This window comes from Odocoileus virginianus, chromosome 13, assembly GCF_023699985.2.
Source record: "Odocoileus virginianus isolate 20LAN1187 ecotype Illinois chromosome 13, Ovbor_1.2, whole genome shotgun sequence".
Taxonomy (NCBI): domain Eukaryota; kingdom Metazoa; phylum Chordata; class Mammalia; order Artiodactyla; family Cervidae; genus Odocoileus; species Odocoileus virginianus.
The window spans coordinates 20,882,167-20,896,587 of NC_069686.1; the positions used below are offsets into that span (position 1 = coordinate 20,882,167).

The 14,421-nt window shown below is 43.2% G+C and overlaps 1 protein-coding gene across 6 annotated transcripts in view; it reads right to left on the reverse strand.

The window, feature by feature from the left end:
- NOSTRIN (nitric oxide synthase trafficking) overlaps window positions 1–8,884 on the reverse strand; it is a 62,015-nt gene extending 53,131 nt beyond the window's left edge. For 2 of the 6 annotated variants that reach the window (XM_070476088.1, XM_070476084.1), the window contains exon 1: window positions 8,527–8,881. In XM_070476088.1, the coding sequence (XP_070332189.1) occupies window positions 8,527–8,553 (27 nt within the window). In that variant the 5' untranslated portion in view covers window positions 8,554–8,881. Of the gene's footprint in view, window positions 1–8,526 lie in introns of all 6 variants that reach the window. The other 4 variants (XM_070476085.1, XM_070476087.1, XM_070476089.1 and 1 more) reach the window with 4 other exon arrangements.
- Window positions 8,885–14,421: the final 5,537 nt, after the last annotated feature.

Sequence of the window (14,421 nt, forward strand, 5' to 3'; positions counted from 1 at the left end):
GAAAAAGAGAAATGATTCTCCTCTGAGGCATGAGAGTAAAAGCACAGTCTGGCAACCAAGATTTCTCATTTTTATTTTCATAAATGTAAATTGTTATCTATGAATGACATGATACTCTCAGGCCTCTTCTTCCCTTTCCAAGTACAATGGGAGAGTTTGGTAAACACTTTAAAATTGCTTAGCTTTTGTGACCCAAACATTTTCACTAAATTCTCCCTTAAGCCTTTTATTTCCTTCCCGTAACACTGAATAACATCCAATAAAACGTAAGTAGGTGTCGTGAAAATAAAACAGGAAAATGGTAAGCAGGCACATGCCCTTGGAATAAAGTCATTTCTCAGCCTCTCTCACCCATAGGTGTAACCATGCAATTAAATGCGTCCCAAAGGGGGATGGGTGAAAGTTCATGTTGGGTTTCAGTGAAAATTCCTTCCTCCTCTTTCCTGAAACTGGGAATTAAAATGACAGCTGTGCCATAAGGTGATCTTGAGGGTGGATGCCACATGCGAAGATTTTAGGTCAGAAAGAGAGAGAGCCTGGATCTTGGGGGCCTCTACCTGAGCCCTAACTCTCTACTTAGGGACATATTTTGTGTATGGGAGGACTGTAACGATAGGCTTTCTTTTTCAAAGTCACGCTTATTTTGCATTTCTAAAAAATATAGCTAAATATCGTTCTAAATCAGAGGGTTTTTTTTTTAACATCTACAAGTGATTTATCTATTTTTTGTTTGTTTTTACAATGTTGTGTTGGTTTCTGGCATACAGCAATGTGAATTAGCCATAATTATACATGTATCTCCTCCCTCCCTTGCCTCCCCCAATCCCATCCCTCCAGGTCATCACAGAGCACCAGACTTCTTGTTTTAAATTATGAAACATTACTATGTTTCAAAAATAACAATAATACATACACTAATTATGATATCCCTTTATATTCTTGCTACCTAAGTTAACAGAGATAACACGTTTCTGCTCTTTTTTCACCATTGCAATATTGTAATATTTTCTTTCTTTCTTTCTTTCTTTTTTTTGACCAAAACGAGCTGCCTGTGGGATCTCAGTTTCCTGACCAGAGCTTGAACCCAGGCTACACAATGAAAGCCTAGAATCCTAACCACTAGACCACCAGAGAACTCCCTGTTTCTGCTCTTTTTAAGCAACATTTTTTTTTCCCTTTCATAATTTCTTTGACTATTCTGGTGCATTTATTCTTCCCTATGAACATTTATCTAACTACAATTTTTAAAAATCCCCACTGAGATCTTAATTGGAATTGCATTACATCTATATATCTCAATTTGAGGAAATTAAGTTTTTTATGGTATTTAGACTTCCCATCCAAGGGCACAGTAAGTCTTTTCATTAGTTCAAATCTTATTTCATGTTCAATAAAATTTTATGATTTTTTTTATAGGTCCTGTAGCATTCTTGTTTATTTAGAAATATCTCACAGTATTACACAGTATTAAGCAGCATCTTTTGAAATACCATCCTGTTTCTCTCTCTAGCTTACACCAAAGCAGAAATAAAGACTCAACAAAAACATCAGGGGGCCATGTGCAGTGGAGAAAGATTTGGACGCCTGCTTGCAAAGTGAGTTTTTCTGCTCCTAAACACTATAAGGTCCAATACTTTGGCCATCTGATGCAAAGAGCTGACTCAAGACCCTAATGCTGGGAAAGACTGAAGGCAAAAGGAGAAGGCAGTGGCAGAAGATGAGATGGTTAGACGGCGTCACTGACTCAACGGACATGAATTTGAGCCAACTCCAGGAGATAGTGGAGAGCAGGGATGATGTGCTACAGCCCAGCAGGTCGCAAAGAGTCGGACAGGGCTCAGTGGCAGAACAACAACAACAAGGAGGAGACAAAGCAGAGAGCCAGATGGAAGGATCTGGAGCCTTCAGAGCAGAAGGGAGGAGAAGAAACTCCCGCCTGGAAAACTAGGAGTAGAGGGAAGGGTCTCTGTGATGAGCTGTCTGAGGGCATGGACCCCCGCAGCCCACCATCACCAGAAGAGACGATTTGCAACCGAAGTCCTGGGGAAAGAATCAGGTGCCTCAGACACCATGTGGGAGGATGGGGTCAGGAGGAGAAACCTTGTCCCTAGTGGAAGTGGGAATGAGCAGAACCAGTTGAGAATTTTTCCCTGTCCTGGGACTACTGCATTTCCTGAACTTATCAAGGCATCAAAACTCTCCAAGACACATTTAAAAAATACTATCTCCAGAGAACAGCATTGAAACATGTACATTACCATATGTAAAATAGATGATCAGTGCAAGTTTGAATCATGAAGCAGGGCTGTATCCTGCTTGGGACATAAGTCCCAAAAGCCTGCGCTCAGGGACAACCCAGAGAGATAGGGTGGGGAGGGAGGGGGAGAGGGGGGTTTAAGATGGGGGGGACACATGTATACCTGGGGCCGATTCATGTTGATGTATGGCAAAAACCATCATAATATTGTAAAGTAATTATTTCCAATTAAAATAAATTAACTAATTTTAAAAAATTATCTCCAGAAGACTAGTTCTAGGAAGTCAGACAACCCTGAAAGTTTATAAACCAATGATTCAAAACTCAACTGCTTTTAGTGTAGAGTGGGTGAGGTCTGGCAGTATGGAGACCGCCTGCCTTTCTCAAAGGCATTCATAATTATCTATTTTAAATAAGAGTCTGCTCAAATCAATCATATCTTATGGCTTCAATTGCCCCTGGGAGTCCCGGTTTTAGATTTTGGAAGATTTCCTGTCATTTAGTAAGCTAGTACTTCCTTTTTTCACATCGTGGTATCTGTAGAAAATGTTATCTGTCCTGGAACAATGTGATAAATGGACAAAGTTGTTTAAGGCAGAGGCAACTGGCCACTGAGCTCAACCCCCCAGCTATACCCTACCTGTAACCCATCCCCCAAACCAGTGTGCAGATACACACAAGTCAGGAAATGCTTCAATACATTACATTGTTGTTAACTCAATGATCAAATAAAAATGGGATGTTCTGCTTGCTACAGCAATGGGGAGAATCTTTAACTCTACATACAATGTAGTGGACACTCCCCAACAAACTGAGATAAACAGACTGAGATAAAGATGACATCAACAAATAAAAAGTTGCTAAGAATACCTTCATTATTTCAGCATAACCACGTCTTTAGAATCATTGATTCTGTACTTTTCATCTTGTACTATATATTCTCGAAGATATCTAGATATCTAGATATCTAGACTTGAAGATAAAAGCTGTGGAAAGCAGACTTGTGTAAACATCAAAGCAGACCCCAGAGACAATCTCATCCAGCATGGCTCTGTGTGTGTGTGCGTGTGCGTGTGTGTGTGAGTGTAGGGGGTGGGGTGCATATGTAAGCAGAAAATCTTGGCACCTTCTCTGCTTTGGGAGATGAAATCTCTTGACCTTGGCTTTGGCTTTCCCTCTCCTCTCCCATCTCTCCTTCCCACCCTGTCTCACCCACCAGAGGGGTCTCTGAAGGGATTCCATGGACCACAGTTCAGAAACTACTAAAGTCCAATCCTCTTATTTTATAATTAAGGCCCAAACAGCAAAAGAAAGCTTCATTAATTAGGGACAGAACTGTGATTAGAAATGTTAGGGGAGCAAACCAATTAGAGAATCCATCAGAAATAAATATATTTTATAAACAGGTAGTCAGCATAATCATGCTTCCCTGGTAGCTCAGCTGGTAAAGAATTCACCTGCAATGTGGGAGACCTGAGTTCAATCCCTGAGTGGGGGAGACTCCCCTGGAGGAGGGCGTGGCAACCCACTCCAGTATTCTTGCCTTGAGCATCCCATGGACAGAGGAACGTGGCAGGCTATAGTACGTGGGGTCACAAAGAGTCGGACAAGACTGAGCGACTAAGCACAGCACAGCACAGTCAGTATATCACACTAGGAGGCAGGCATGGCAAGCCACTCCAGTATTCCTGCCTGGAGAAGCCCACGGACAGAGGAGCCTGGCAGCCTACAGTCCACAGGGTCACAAAGAGCCAGACAAGAATGAAGCAGCATAGCATGCACACATGCAGATAACCACGCTAAGTGAATTCAGAGTGGCATTACCTTTCAGTATTATGAGCAGTGCAGATGGCTCCTCAATGCCATCAACGGGCGCAGAAGAGTTTGCTCTACTCAGAGTAATGTGGAAGATCATTTTTTCATGTTCTTTTCCCACCAACTGAGCTTTTGAATATCCCACCCCTTACCAAATATTCATTCCAAGAAAGAACCTACTGTTGATCTTACATCTCCCTATGAATTTATTGCACTAACAGGCTGCTTTTCCCTGGGGTCATTAATTACTGGGAAAAAAGATTTTTTCCTGATAAAGGGATTGCAGACTGGTAGAGAAATAAGTGGGATCTTTCTGAGACCCTAAAAATCCCTTTAGGTAAACTGCTGATGTACACAGACATTTCCCATTCTGACAGTAAGAAAGTGTTTCTGCCCAGTGCTTGTAAGCAAATTCTGTTGGATAAATATTATCATTACAAAAAAACTTAGTAATCTAGGCAAATGGCACATGAAATGATTAGACAGATGAAAAATGAAAATGAAAATGCTCTATATCCACCTTGGCCTAGCTGTTCCTTCTAACTTTCCATGTTTTGAATGATTAAGAAGGTGAAATTCAGCTATTCTAGAAAAATTCACTTTATTCTAAGTGCCAGTATGAAAATTTCTGGGTTTTTTTTTTTGGTGGGGGAGGGATCACTAGGTGATCCACATAGTGTTAAACAAACCTTAAATTTAATTAAATAAGCTTTCATTCAATGCCTTTCATATGCCAGGCACTCTGCTTTGGGAGGATGAAATCTCTTGACCTTGGCTTTGATTTCATGTGCTGCTGATTTCATGTGATGTAATATCCTCTAAACTAGGGGATTTCTTGTATTTATCAGGCATCTGGGTAATATTTGGAATCTCCCTGGCAGGCTGTCATAGATTGTAACATACAGAACATTAAAGAACATAATCTACTTCATCCTTTCCTCTTATTACTTTACAGATGAGGAAACAGAGGCCCACAAAATGTGAAATGGCACATCATATGTCTCCTTGATGGTGTGGGGCAAGGACAACCACCCCAGATTCAAGCTGCCTCCTTATCTCTATAGTGTCCCAGAATCCCGCAGGAGCCATGGACCATCTCCCTGTCATCCTCTGTATTCGTGCCAGGTAACATAGTGTGAGTCAACATCCCACAGCCCAGGCTGGACCACTGAAATGGGAAGCTCAAGTTGGCATCTGAGCCCACAGAACTGTTTCAACAGCTGACTGTGTGGCCCCAAGAGGCTGACTATGTGGACCCAAGAAAGCCTGTTTTGACAGTCCCTTCCTGGATAGTGAAGGAGTGAGTAAGAGCAAAACCTTGGCTATAGCTTATTATTTGCGCTTGATTTCTTCAGCATTGTTTCTTAGGAAGGTGTTATTTTTTTTTTAATGATTAGATTATTCATTTGAAGATAATTTGATCCAGTCTGTTTCTTTACACATGGATTTGAAAATGATTTCCCTTGGCATATTTTTCGGTTTAGAAGCTAAGCTCACAGGCATTAAAGCATCAAGGCCCAGAGCCAATTCTTTCCTTTTTCAAAAACAGGACTTTAAAAAAATCTCCTTCAAGTAAATTCTGACAGTCTCAAGATTAGGTAAAAGCCCTACACACCACGCAAGCAATGTGTGTGCTGCCGTAGTAACTGATAATTTGAGTATAGACACTAACCCGGATCTGTGAGGTAGAATGGCCCAGCTATCAGCCTATTTTGTTCACTGGAGCATGACCTAAAAGAAGTTTATAAATTTTTTTTGCAGAGTAGTGAAACCTATTTTACTCATAAAAATATTTTCAAACTCATAAAAATAACAGGATTATAAGGAAAACTATATTGATATATGTTTTATAAAATGTAACTTAAAATCAGGATATTTTGTGTGCTCTTTAATTAACATACTAAATAACAGGTCTTCAAAACTACTCAAATTTTTAAGTTACACTGAGTGTGTGTAAATGGTATTTCTAGATACCTGTAACCAACTCTAATGCTATATAAAAATATAAGTGATTTTCATTAGTCGCAAGGTCACAGACACTGCTGTTGTATTAGGGTTTGCTACTTACATTCAAAATTGGGGGGAAATTCTTAGTTACAGTTAGAAACTAACACAAATAAAGAGGTCATGTTTTTTCCCATTGAAGGTCACTCAACCCACTGATTTCCATATATGGATCTACTGGGGTAGACCAAGTTCAGAACTGTAGCTAAGCTACACCTTTATGAGTTCTTTTTAATGTAGGAATATTGGTACAACACAATGCCTTAATCAGCATCTACTCTTTCGCCAAGTTCAAGATAGTATAATATTTTATATAACTAACCTCTTAACTATTACTTAAACTTTTTATTTTGTTTTGGGGTATAGCTGATTAACAATGTTGTGATAGTTTCAGATGAACAGCAAAGGGGACTCAGGAAGGCTTTATGAATTAATTGTGCCCTGTGCAACCTCAGGGATACATGAAATGGGATATTTTACAGGTGGTTAAAACTTTGGACTCATTTTGGTTTCTCCACGAAACTCTCTGTTTCACAAAGCAATCTTTTGCAGTCCACTCTATTGTTTTATTCTGTTCCCAAATTGCAGGCTCATCTTCACACAGCATTGTTCCCCAAGCACAAGCCAGGACTGCACCAGGAAATCAACTCCCATGCTTGATGGAGATGAAACAGTTACAAATAAATAAAGATTCCTTGACTCTAGAGGAGTCAGAAACCCTGGGTGAAGGAATATCCTCCCACTCTCGACTCCCAGACTATGATTGGTGGCACTGGGCCTACAGAGACAACCTTCAAGTTTGCAGACAAGGACAAGAGTCCTTGGGGCAATGGTCCAGTGTAGGGAAAAGGACCTGAGCTTGTCAGGGAGGGAGAATTAAGCTGACATAGAAATATGGTGATGAGTCGTCCCGGGAGCTGCTCAAAGGAAACGTTTCTCCTAGTTCTGGATCTAGAGTCAGCCTTGGAAAGGAATGTTAGGCTTTTAGTTTTTTTTTTAACTTATCCTGGCTTTCCTCTCCACTATCTCACTCTTCTCATATTCCTGACTTTCTCCTTTAGTGATCATCAATGCCAAGTTTTTGCCTCCACTTATTGCATCCCCCCATCCATTCACCCACCCCATGCAAAAACATCACCAAAGTATCAAAGGGGAGAAAGGAGAGGAGTTAACATTTTAGTAAGGGAGCAAATGCAACGAGTGAAAAATAAGCAAATAACAAATACATAAATGATAAAAGACTTTTTGAAAAGTCATCTGTGCTTACCAAAAAGTGAAAAGATTGCTGGAGGAAATCTAAGGGAAGAGGTTTCACTCTTAAAATCTGAATGCAACCATATTGTTGGATTTTTTTTTTTTTTTACAAATAGTAATACACATATTACTATTTGTAAAAACAATAGTAACATACAACAGTAATACACACATTACTATTATATTTTAAAAAGTAAAAGTAGGCAGAGCCTGTTACTATGTTCTCATTATTACTATTACTAGCCGCTGTGACTTTATTTCATTTAGCACGTCTGATTCCTGACTCATTTGGTGGGATGACAGTTACAGTTTCATCTTCACTAAGCCTATACTTTCCACATCCATTGAATAAACACAAATGAAATCAATAATTCTCTGTTGATCTTTTTCTTTAGGGTTTTATTACAGCCCCTGTTGATCTGCTTCTCCACCTTTTTTTGTTTTTAAATAAAATACTTGAAGGATGAATGCAGTCCCTTGCTTCTGATGTCACCAATTTTAGCTTTTTGGCGTCATTTCTTGGGACAACACAATGACAATCCTTGATTGCTTTATTTCCTCCCCCCCAACCCTTTGTTTTAATTGCCTCTCATTTCCTAAATTACATCTCTGCTCTTGTGGCTAACGACCTCACAATGTCTCTGCACTTTTGACCAACTTTCTGTTTTTATTAATGCTCCCAGGATTGTAACATACAAGTCAGTAAACATGTCCAAGGACTACCGCAGGCTGGACAGAGTGCAGCCTGTACTTCCTCCTTCGGAACTTGCAGTTCTGGACTCTAAATGAAAGGGGAAAATACGCAAAACCCTTGCACCCGACTTAATTCCCAGGGCCCCAAACTGGCTGAAGATATTCTGCACGTTTGTGTGTCCATGCTATGTCCTATATTGGCACCGCTGGTATGTTTTCCGAACAACCACCATCTGCATGTAAATATAATGTTATACCCTCTCAAAGTTCTTCCAAGAATAGGAAAATAAAATATGACAATTACCTGCCCTGTCATTTGCTAGAAAGAGCTCTGTTTTAAATTAAACCAAAGAACAACCACAGACTTTTGTTCCAGTGCCAATATCCAAACATGTTTGGCTTCTGAGCGTCTCAAATTTCTTAAGTTCAAATCCATTAGTATATAAATCTACCCCTCAGCTGCCTCTCACACGCAGGCATGCAAACCACACACAGCTACTCACCGAACAGTCTGTCAGTGGGTCCCTCATGGTGAAATGCTGTTTGCTTCAGTCCTTTTACCTTCTCTCCGGCATTCAGGATGCTGCACCCAAGGCTGGGTGTGTCCTGGACTTCCGGGATTCAAAGGGCCTAGAGTACGTCAGTCCTTGTCAAACACTCCAAGAAGGAAGTCCCAGCCCTGGACTTTAATCCCATTTGCTTTCTGAAAAAGCAAAGAATGGCTCCGGGTCAAGAGCGCTGGAGTGAGATGGTGAGAATGATTTCTGTAAATAGTTAGGGGTCAGAATACTGAGTCGTGAACTGCATGGCCTTGAAAGACAGCCCAGAGATTAAAAAGTGTTCCTGGTGATTCAGTCACTCAGGGCTGTTAGTAGAGAGATTCTCTAAGCTTGCTGTATTCACTATGTTTTTTTATTATCTGTTTTCGGATGCTTTGACACACTGGGGCCTTTGGGGTTGACCCGGAAGGATTGTCCCTTCCAGGATTAGCTAATTCCTTGAGACAGACAGCAAACAACCAACTTGTAAGCATGGTTTTGACATGGAATACAACCAATCCAGAGCCAGACCCGCAATCACCTCCCTTACCTACCTCTCACACATCAAGTCAATATCCCCCTGCCCCAAACCACCCAAGGCCAAGGTATCAAACAAGTAAGACCATCCCTATATAACCAGGGCTTCCCAGGTGGCGCTAGTGGTAAAGAGCCTGCCTGCCAATGCGGGAGATGTAAGAGACTCAGGTTCAATCTCTGGGTCGGAAGATCCCCTGGAGGAGGAGGAGGGCATGGCAACCCACTCCAGTATTCTTGCCTGGAGAATTCTATGAACAGAGGAGCCTGGTGGGCTACAGTCCAGAGGGTTGCGAAGGGTCAGACAAGACTGAAGCAACTTAGCACACACCCACGCATGCTATATAACCATGACTGTAGTGGAAAATGTCCAGAAAAGCTTATGAGGGAGCAGGCATGTAGTAACCACCTCAAGTGCCTGACTCAACCCCCTCACTACTGCCCCAAGAGAACCAAGAGGCTAAGCTATCAAGTTAAGAAGGATTTTTCTATGTTCACCCCTTTTTTTTTCTTTTTTAATCACTCAAGAGGATAAACCAAACCAGAAATCGGCCATTAGCAACTAATTTTTAAAATTGTTTTCTCTGCACCTGTGGCCTGAGGTCAATCCTGAGATTTCCAGCTAATGGCCTGTAACAGCCAGTCTGTGGGTAGCTTTGCTCTGACTGGTGGACGGGTAAATGCAGGTCCACAGCCTGGAAGGAGTCCCATGCATACAGCCCAATGGAACACTTCAGAGCTGCCCACATAACTCAGACTCCACTTATCTGCCCATGGTATGCAAACGTTATACACAGTATCCTTGGGCTTCCCTGGTGGCTGAGAATGTAAAAAACCCACCTGCAATGTGGGAGACCTGTGTTCGATCCCTGGGTTGGGAAGATATTGAAGGGGGACCCGAAGGGAAGATCCCAGGAGGAGGGCATGGCAACCCACTCCAGTATTCTTGCTTGGAGAATCCCCGTGGACTTTTTTGAGGAGGCTGATGGGCTCCATGGGTTCACAAAGAATTGGACATGACTGAACAGCTAAGCACAGCATAGCAGAAATAACACGTGCAGAGGCAGAGACAGAAAAGGCGGAAGACCTTCCCTGCAACCCAGGGGCCCCTAACCTCTGGGACATGGACCAGTACCTTCTGTCAGATCGGCGGCAGCATTAGAATAGAAATAGAGTGACACACGGTGTGATAAGAGATAAATACAGTGCAATAAATCTAGTATATTTGAATTATCCCCAAACCATTCCTTCCCACCCCTGGTTCGTGGAAAAAGTGTCTTCCATGAACTTGGTCTCTGATAACAAAATGACTGGGGACTGCTCTGTAATCTGAGTAGAGAGAAGGGGGCCTTAGGCACCTCCATCCACACACTTAACAGCGTTCTACCCTGCGTTTCTGCCAAGGAAGGTTATCCCTGGAGGCTACAACATGGAGTCCTAGCTATCCAGGGCTAGAATTCGATAAGGCACCCGTCATACAGAGAGAGGCTTAAGACAGACTGTAAACTGAGGTTAATAACGTGTTACTCAGATCCCCACTGGAGGGCTTCCTTGCCCTCAGAGAGAGCAAACGGGCTTGGCTTATGCCTCGGATCCAGAGCCTGGGGCAGCTCCGGGTCTTCCCCCAGTTCCTGCTGCACTTGTCTCAGTTCAGGCCTAACTCAGCTCAGCATGGGAAGATTGGCCTCCCTTACCAATCCGCACAAGAAATACTGTCCACCCCAAGCTACTGTGGTCTCTGTGGCCCGCTGGGAGGTTGGGAGGACATTCCCACACCCATACTTCTCATGTGTGTCTCCTTCCAGCAAGCTAACTAGTTTTCCCTTAGACCTCCTGGGGAAATTAAAATATCTCCATCTTACTATAGTCTCCCTACCACAGGCTATTTCTTGTAAAGGAAGCTGGGTGTCCTGACTGAATTTATATGGAGAATTACAGTTTGGCTATTTGTTAAGTTTTTCAGAGGGTGTTTGAATCTGCAACAAAACTTTGATTTTGGATGTTGGAAGAGGGCTGTATTTACCTCTTGTCACAATGTGTGTGTGTTAGTTGCTTAGTCGTGTCTGACTCTTTGCAACCCAATGGACTGGGGCCTGCCAGGCTCCTCTGTCCACCGAATTTCCCACTACAAATGGCAGTTGGAGTGGACTGCCATTTCTTTCTCCAGAAGGTCTTCCTTACCCAGGGATTGAACCCAGGTCTCTTGCATTGTAGGTAGATGCTTTACCGTCTGAGCCCCCAGGGAAGCCCCTAGTCACAATAACGCTGTGTAAAAACTAAGATCATGTGCATGAAGCAAGGCATCCAAGCTGGTGCTCTGGTACAACCTAGAGGAATAGGGTGGGGAGGGAAGTAGGAGGGGGGTTCAGGATGGTGGGACACATGTACACCTGTGGCTCATTCATGCCGTTGTATGGCAAAACCCACCACAGTATCGTAAAGTAATTAGCCTCCAATTTAATATATTAATAAAAAAGAAAAAAAAAGAAACTCTAAATAAAAAACAAAACCAACTAAGATCATGGCATCTGCTCCCATCACTTCATGGAAAACAGATGGGGAAACGATGGAAAAACTGACAGACTTTATTTTCTTGGGCTCCAAAATCATTGCAGATGGTGACTATAGCCATGAAATTAAAAGACGCTTATTCCTTGGAAGAAAGCTATGACAAAACTAGACAGCATATTAAAAAGCAGAGACATTACTCTAACAACAAATGTTTGTATAGTTGAAGCTACGTTTTTTCCAGTAATCATGTATGGATGTGTGAGTTGAACCATAAAGAAGGCTGAGTGCCAAAGAATTAATGCTTTTGAACTGTGGTGCTGGAGAAGACTCTTGAGAGTCCCTCAGACTGCAAGGAGATCAAACCAGTCAATCCTAAAGGAAATCAGCCCTGAATATTCATTGGAAGGACTGATGCTAAAGCTGAAACTCCAATACTTTGATCACCTGATTCGAAAGCCAACTCATTGGAAAAGAACTGGATGCTGGGAAAGATTGAAGGCAGGAGGAGAAGGGGACAACAGAGGATGAGATGGTTGGATGGCATCACTGACTCAATGGACGTGAGTTTGATCAAGCTCCGGGAGATGGTGAAGGACAGGGAAGCCTGGAATGCTGCAGTCCATGGGGTCGCAAAGAGTCAGACACGACTGAGCGACTGAACAACAATAAACGGAAGATCCAGTGGTTTCAAATGACTTTATTTAGTCCACAGATGTGCGGTTTAGTTGAGTGGTTCTTTGGTTCTCCTTGGACCCACTCATGCAAAAGCAGATCATCTCCAAACATCTGCTGATCTTGGCAGGGCAGTTCTTTTGGGCTCTGCTGGGCGGGTGACTGGCTGGGAGCTGAGGCGAGTTTTTCTCAGCCTGAAACCTAAGCCAGACTGTCCTAGGGTGTGTTGAGGAGCCAAGAGTGAGTGGAAGTGCTCAGGCCTCTCAAGGTGCAGGCTTGGAACGGACACACCGTCACTTCGGCTCCATTCAGCTGAGCGAGGCCAGTCACAGGCCAGCCCCAATTCAAGAGGGTGGGGAAGATTCCAGTCCTCAGTGGGAGGAGCCGAGTGGCTCACAGACCCAGAAACGGGCAAAGAGCTGCATTTCACATTCAATACACTACAATGTTCAGTCAATATTTGTTCTTCGGTGACTAGAGAGATACAGTGGATAGGACTCTGAGAGGGAGGATTGAAATATGTCAACCTTTCCTTTTCTTCAGTTCAACCGCAGGGGACCTGTTTGGGACTTCAGCAGAGGTTGAGGTCAGGAAGAGAAATAAGGGGAATTGAGATCATGACAGACTTTAGACACTGATTTGGAAATGGGGTGGTTCTCCTTTCTGACCCCACACCCCACCCTATACATATTCCGCAAAGTACATACACACCCCTCCCCTGCAGAGAGTGGATGGGGTGGGGAGGAAGTTCTCAGAGTTCGCAGAGCAGGTTCTCCAAGGTGGCGGCAGCCCCAGAGGCTGTGGCTGGTGAGGCACCTTGGCAAGGAGGCCAGAGGAGACCAACTTGATCAAGTTTGTCCTTGAGCTGATGAGAATCCACAACCCCTGACTCCCAGAAATGGCCCAGGGAGACGGGGAAGAGGAAATTGAGTTCCTATGTGACCAAGAAGGTGAAGAGCCTCATAGTTTTGGAATTGGTATTAACATCACCTCGCTTGTATCTACAGGTTGATGAGAATTCTATATAGTGAAGCATCTCAAAGAAGGTATTCTATATATCTTTTTCTAAACAAGTGGGTGCCCAAGGCACCCACAAATTTAAAATTTGTTCTCTTCAGGCTTGTCTCTGGTCATATGTTCTTGGCTTGCACTCATTCTCTGGCTTCCTTCCAGTACGGGCCTTCAGCTGACCTACTGTTCGATCATTCAGATCCTCGTCTTCCTGCTTCCCTTCCCAGTTTGTGTTCAGCATTCGCCTTCCTGGCATGACCTGTCTGCAGAAAGAAAATCTGCAGCGGACTGATCTGGAAGCCACTCCACTGCACTCCACCCACCCCATTTGGTGCTGTCTCCAAGGCAGGCTCGCCTCCAACAACATGAGGACACATTTGTTAAGTGTCTATAAGCAGATGTTGGGTGTCTTGTCAGTAAGAAGGAGCCCAAGTGTAATAGAGGCTCCTGCATGCTAAGTTGCTTCAGTCGTGTCCACCTCTTTGTGACCTCATGTACTGTAGCCTTCCAGGCTCCTCTGTCCAGTCCACAGGAGTCTCCAGGCAAGAACACTGGAGTGGGTTGCCATGCCCCACTCCAGGGGATCTTCCTGGCCCAGGGATTAAACCCATGTCTCTTACATCTCCAGCGTTGGCAGGCAGGTTCTTTAGCACTAGCACTGCTGTAGCACGCGTTCCTGGAAACAAACTCACTCAGAAGGACAATGCAGATAGTGGAGTGCAGTTTATTTCACTGGCGGGCCCAAGGCAGAGTCTCCTCTTAGCCAAGGATCCCAACAAGTTTTTGCGACAATCTTATACACCCTAAGTATATGGGCACAAACCCACCTCCCTGAATTCCCTGAAACTAGTCTGAACAAAGGAAAAGAAAGATAACAATCAAAGTTAACCCGTGATTCATATGCCTTAAGCCTAGGTAGTTAACAGTGGACAATTATCAACAGGCCTGTGGTCATACCCCAATAAGCATAATAGAATTTATGATTCTATTCGGTTACACAGATAATTAGGGTGTTCTTTTAGGTGACAGAGAGTCTAGGTATGAGCCCTGGGGCTCTTCACTCTGGGGGGGTCTGGTTTTCCAGTTGGTATGTCACTTCCATAGATACTGGGTATATAGCTCAAAGTCCAC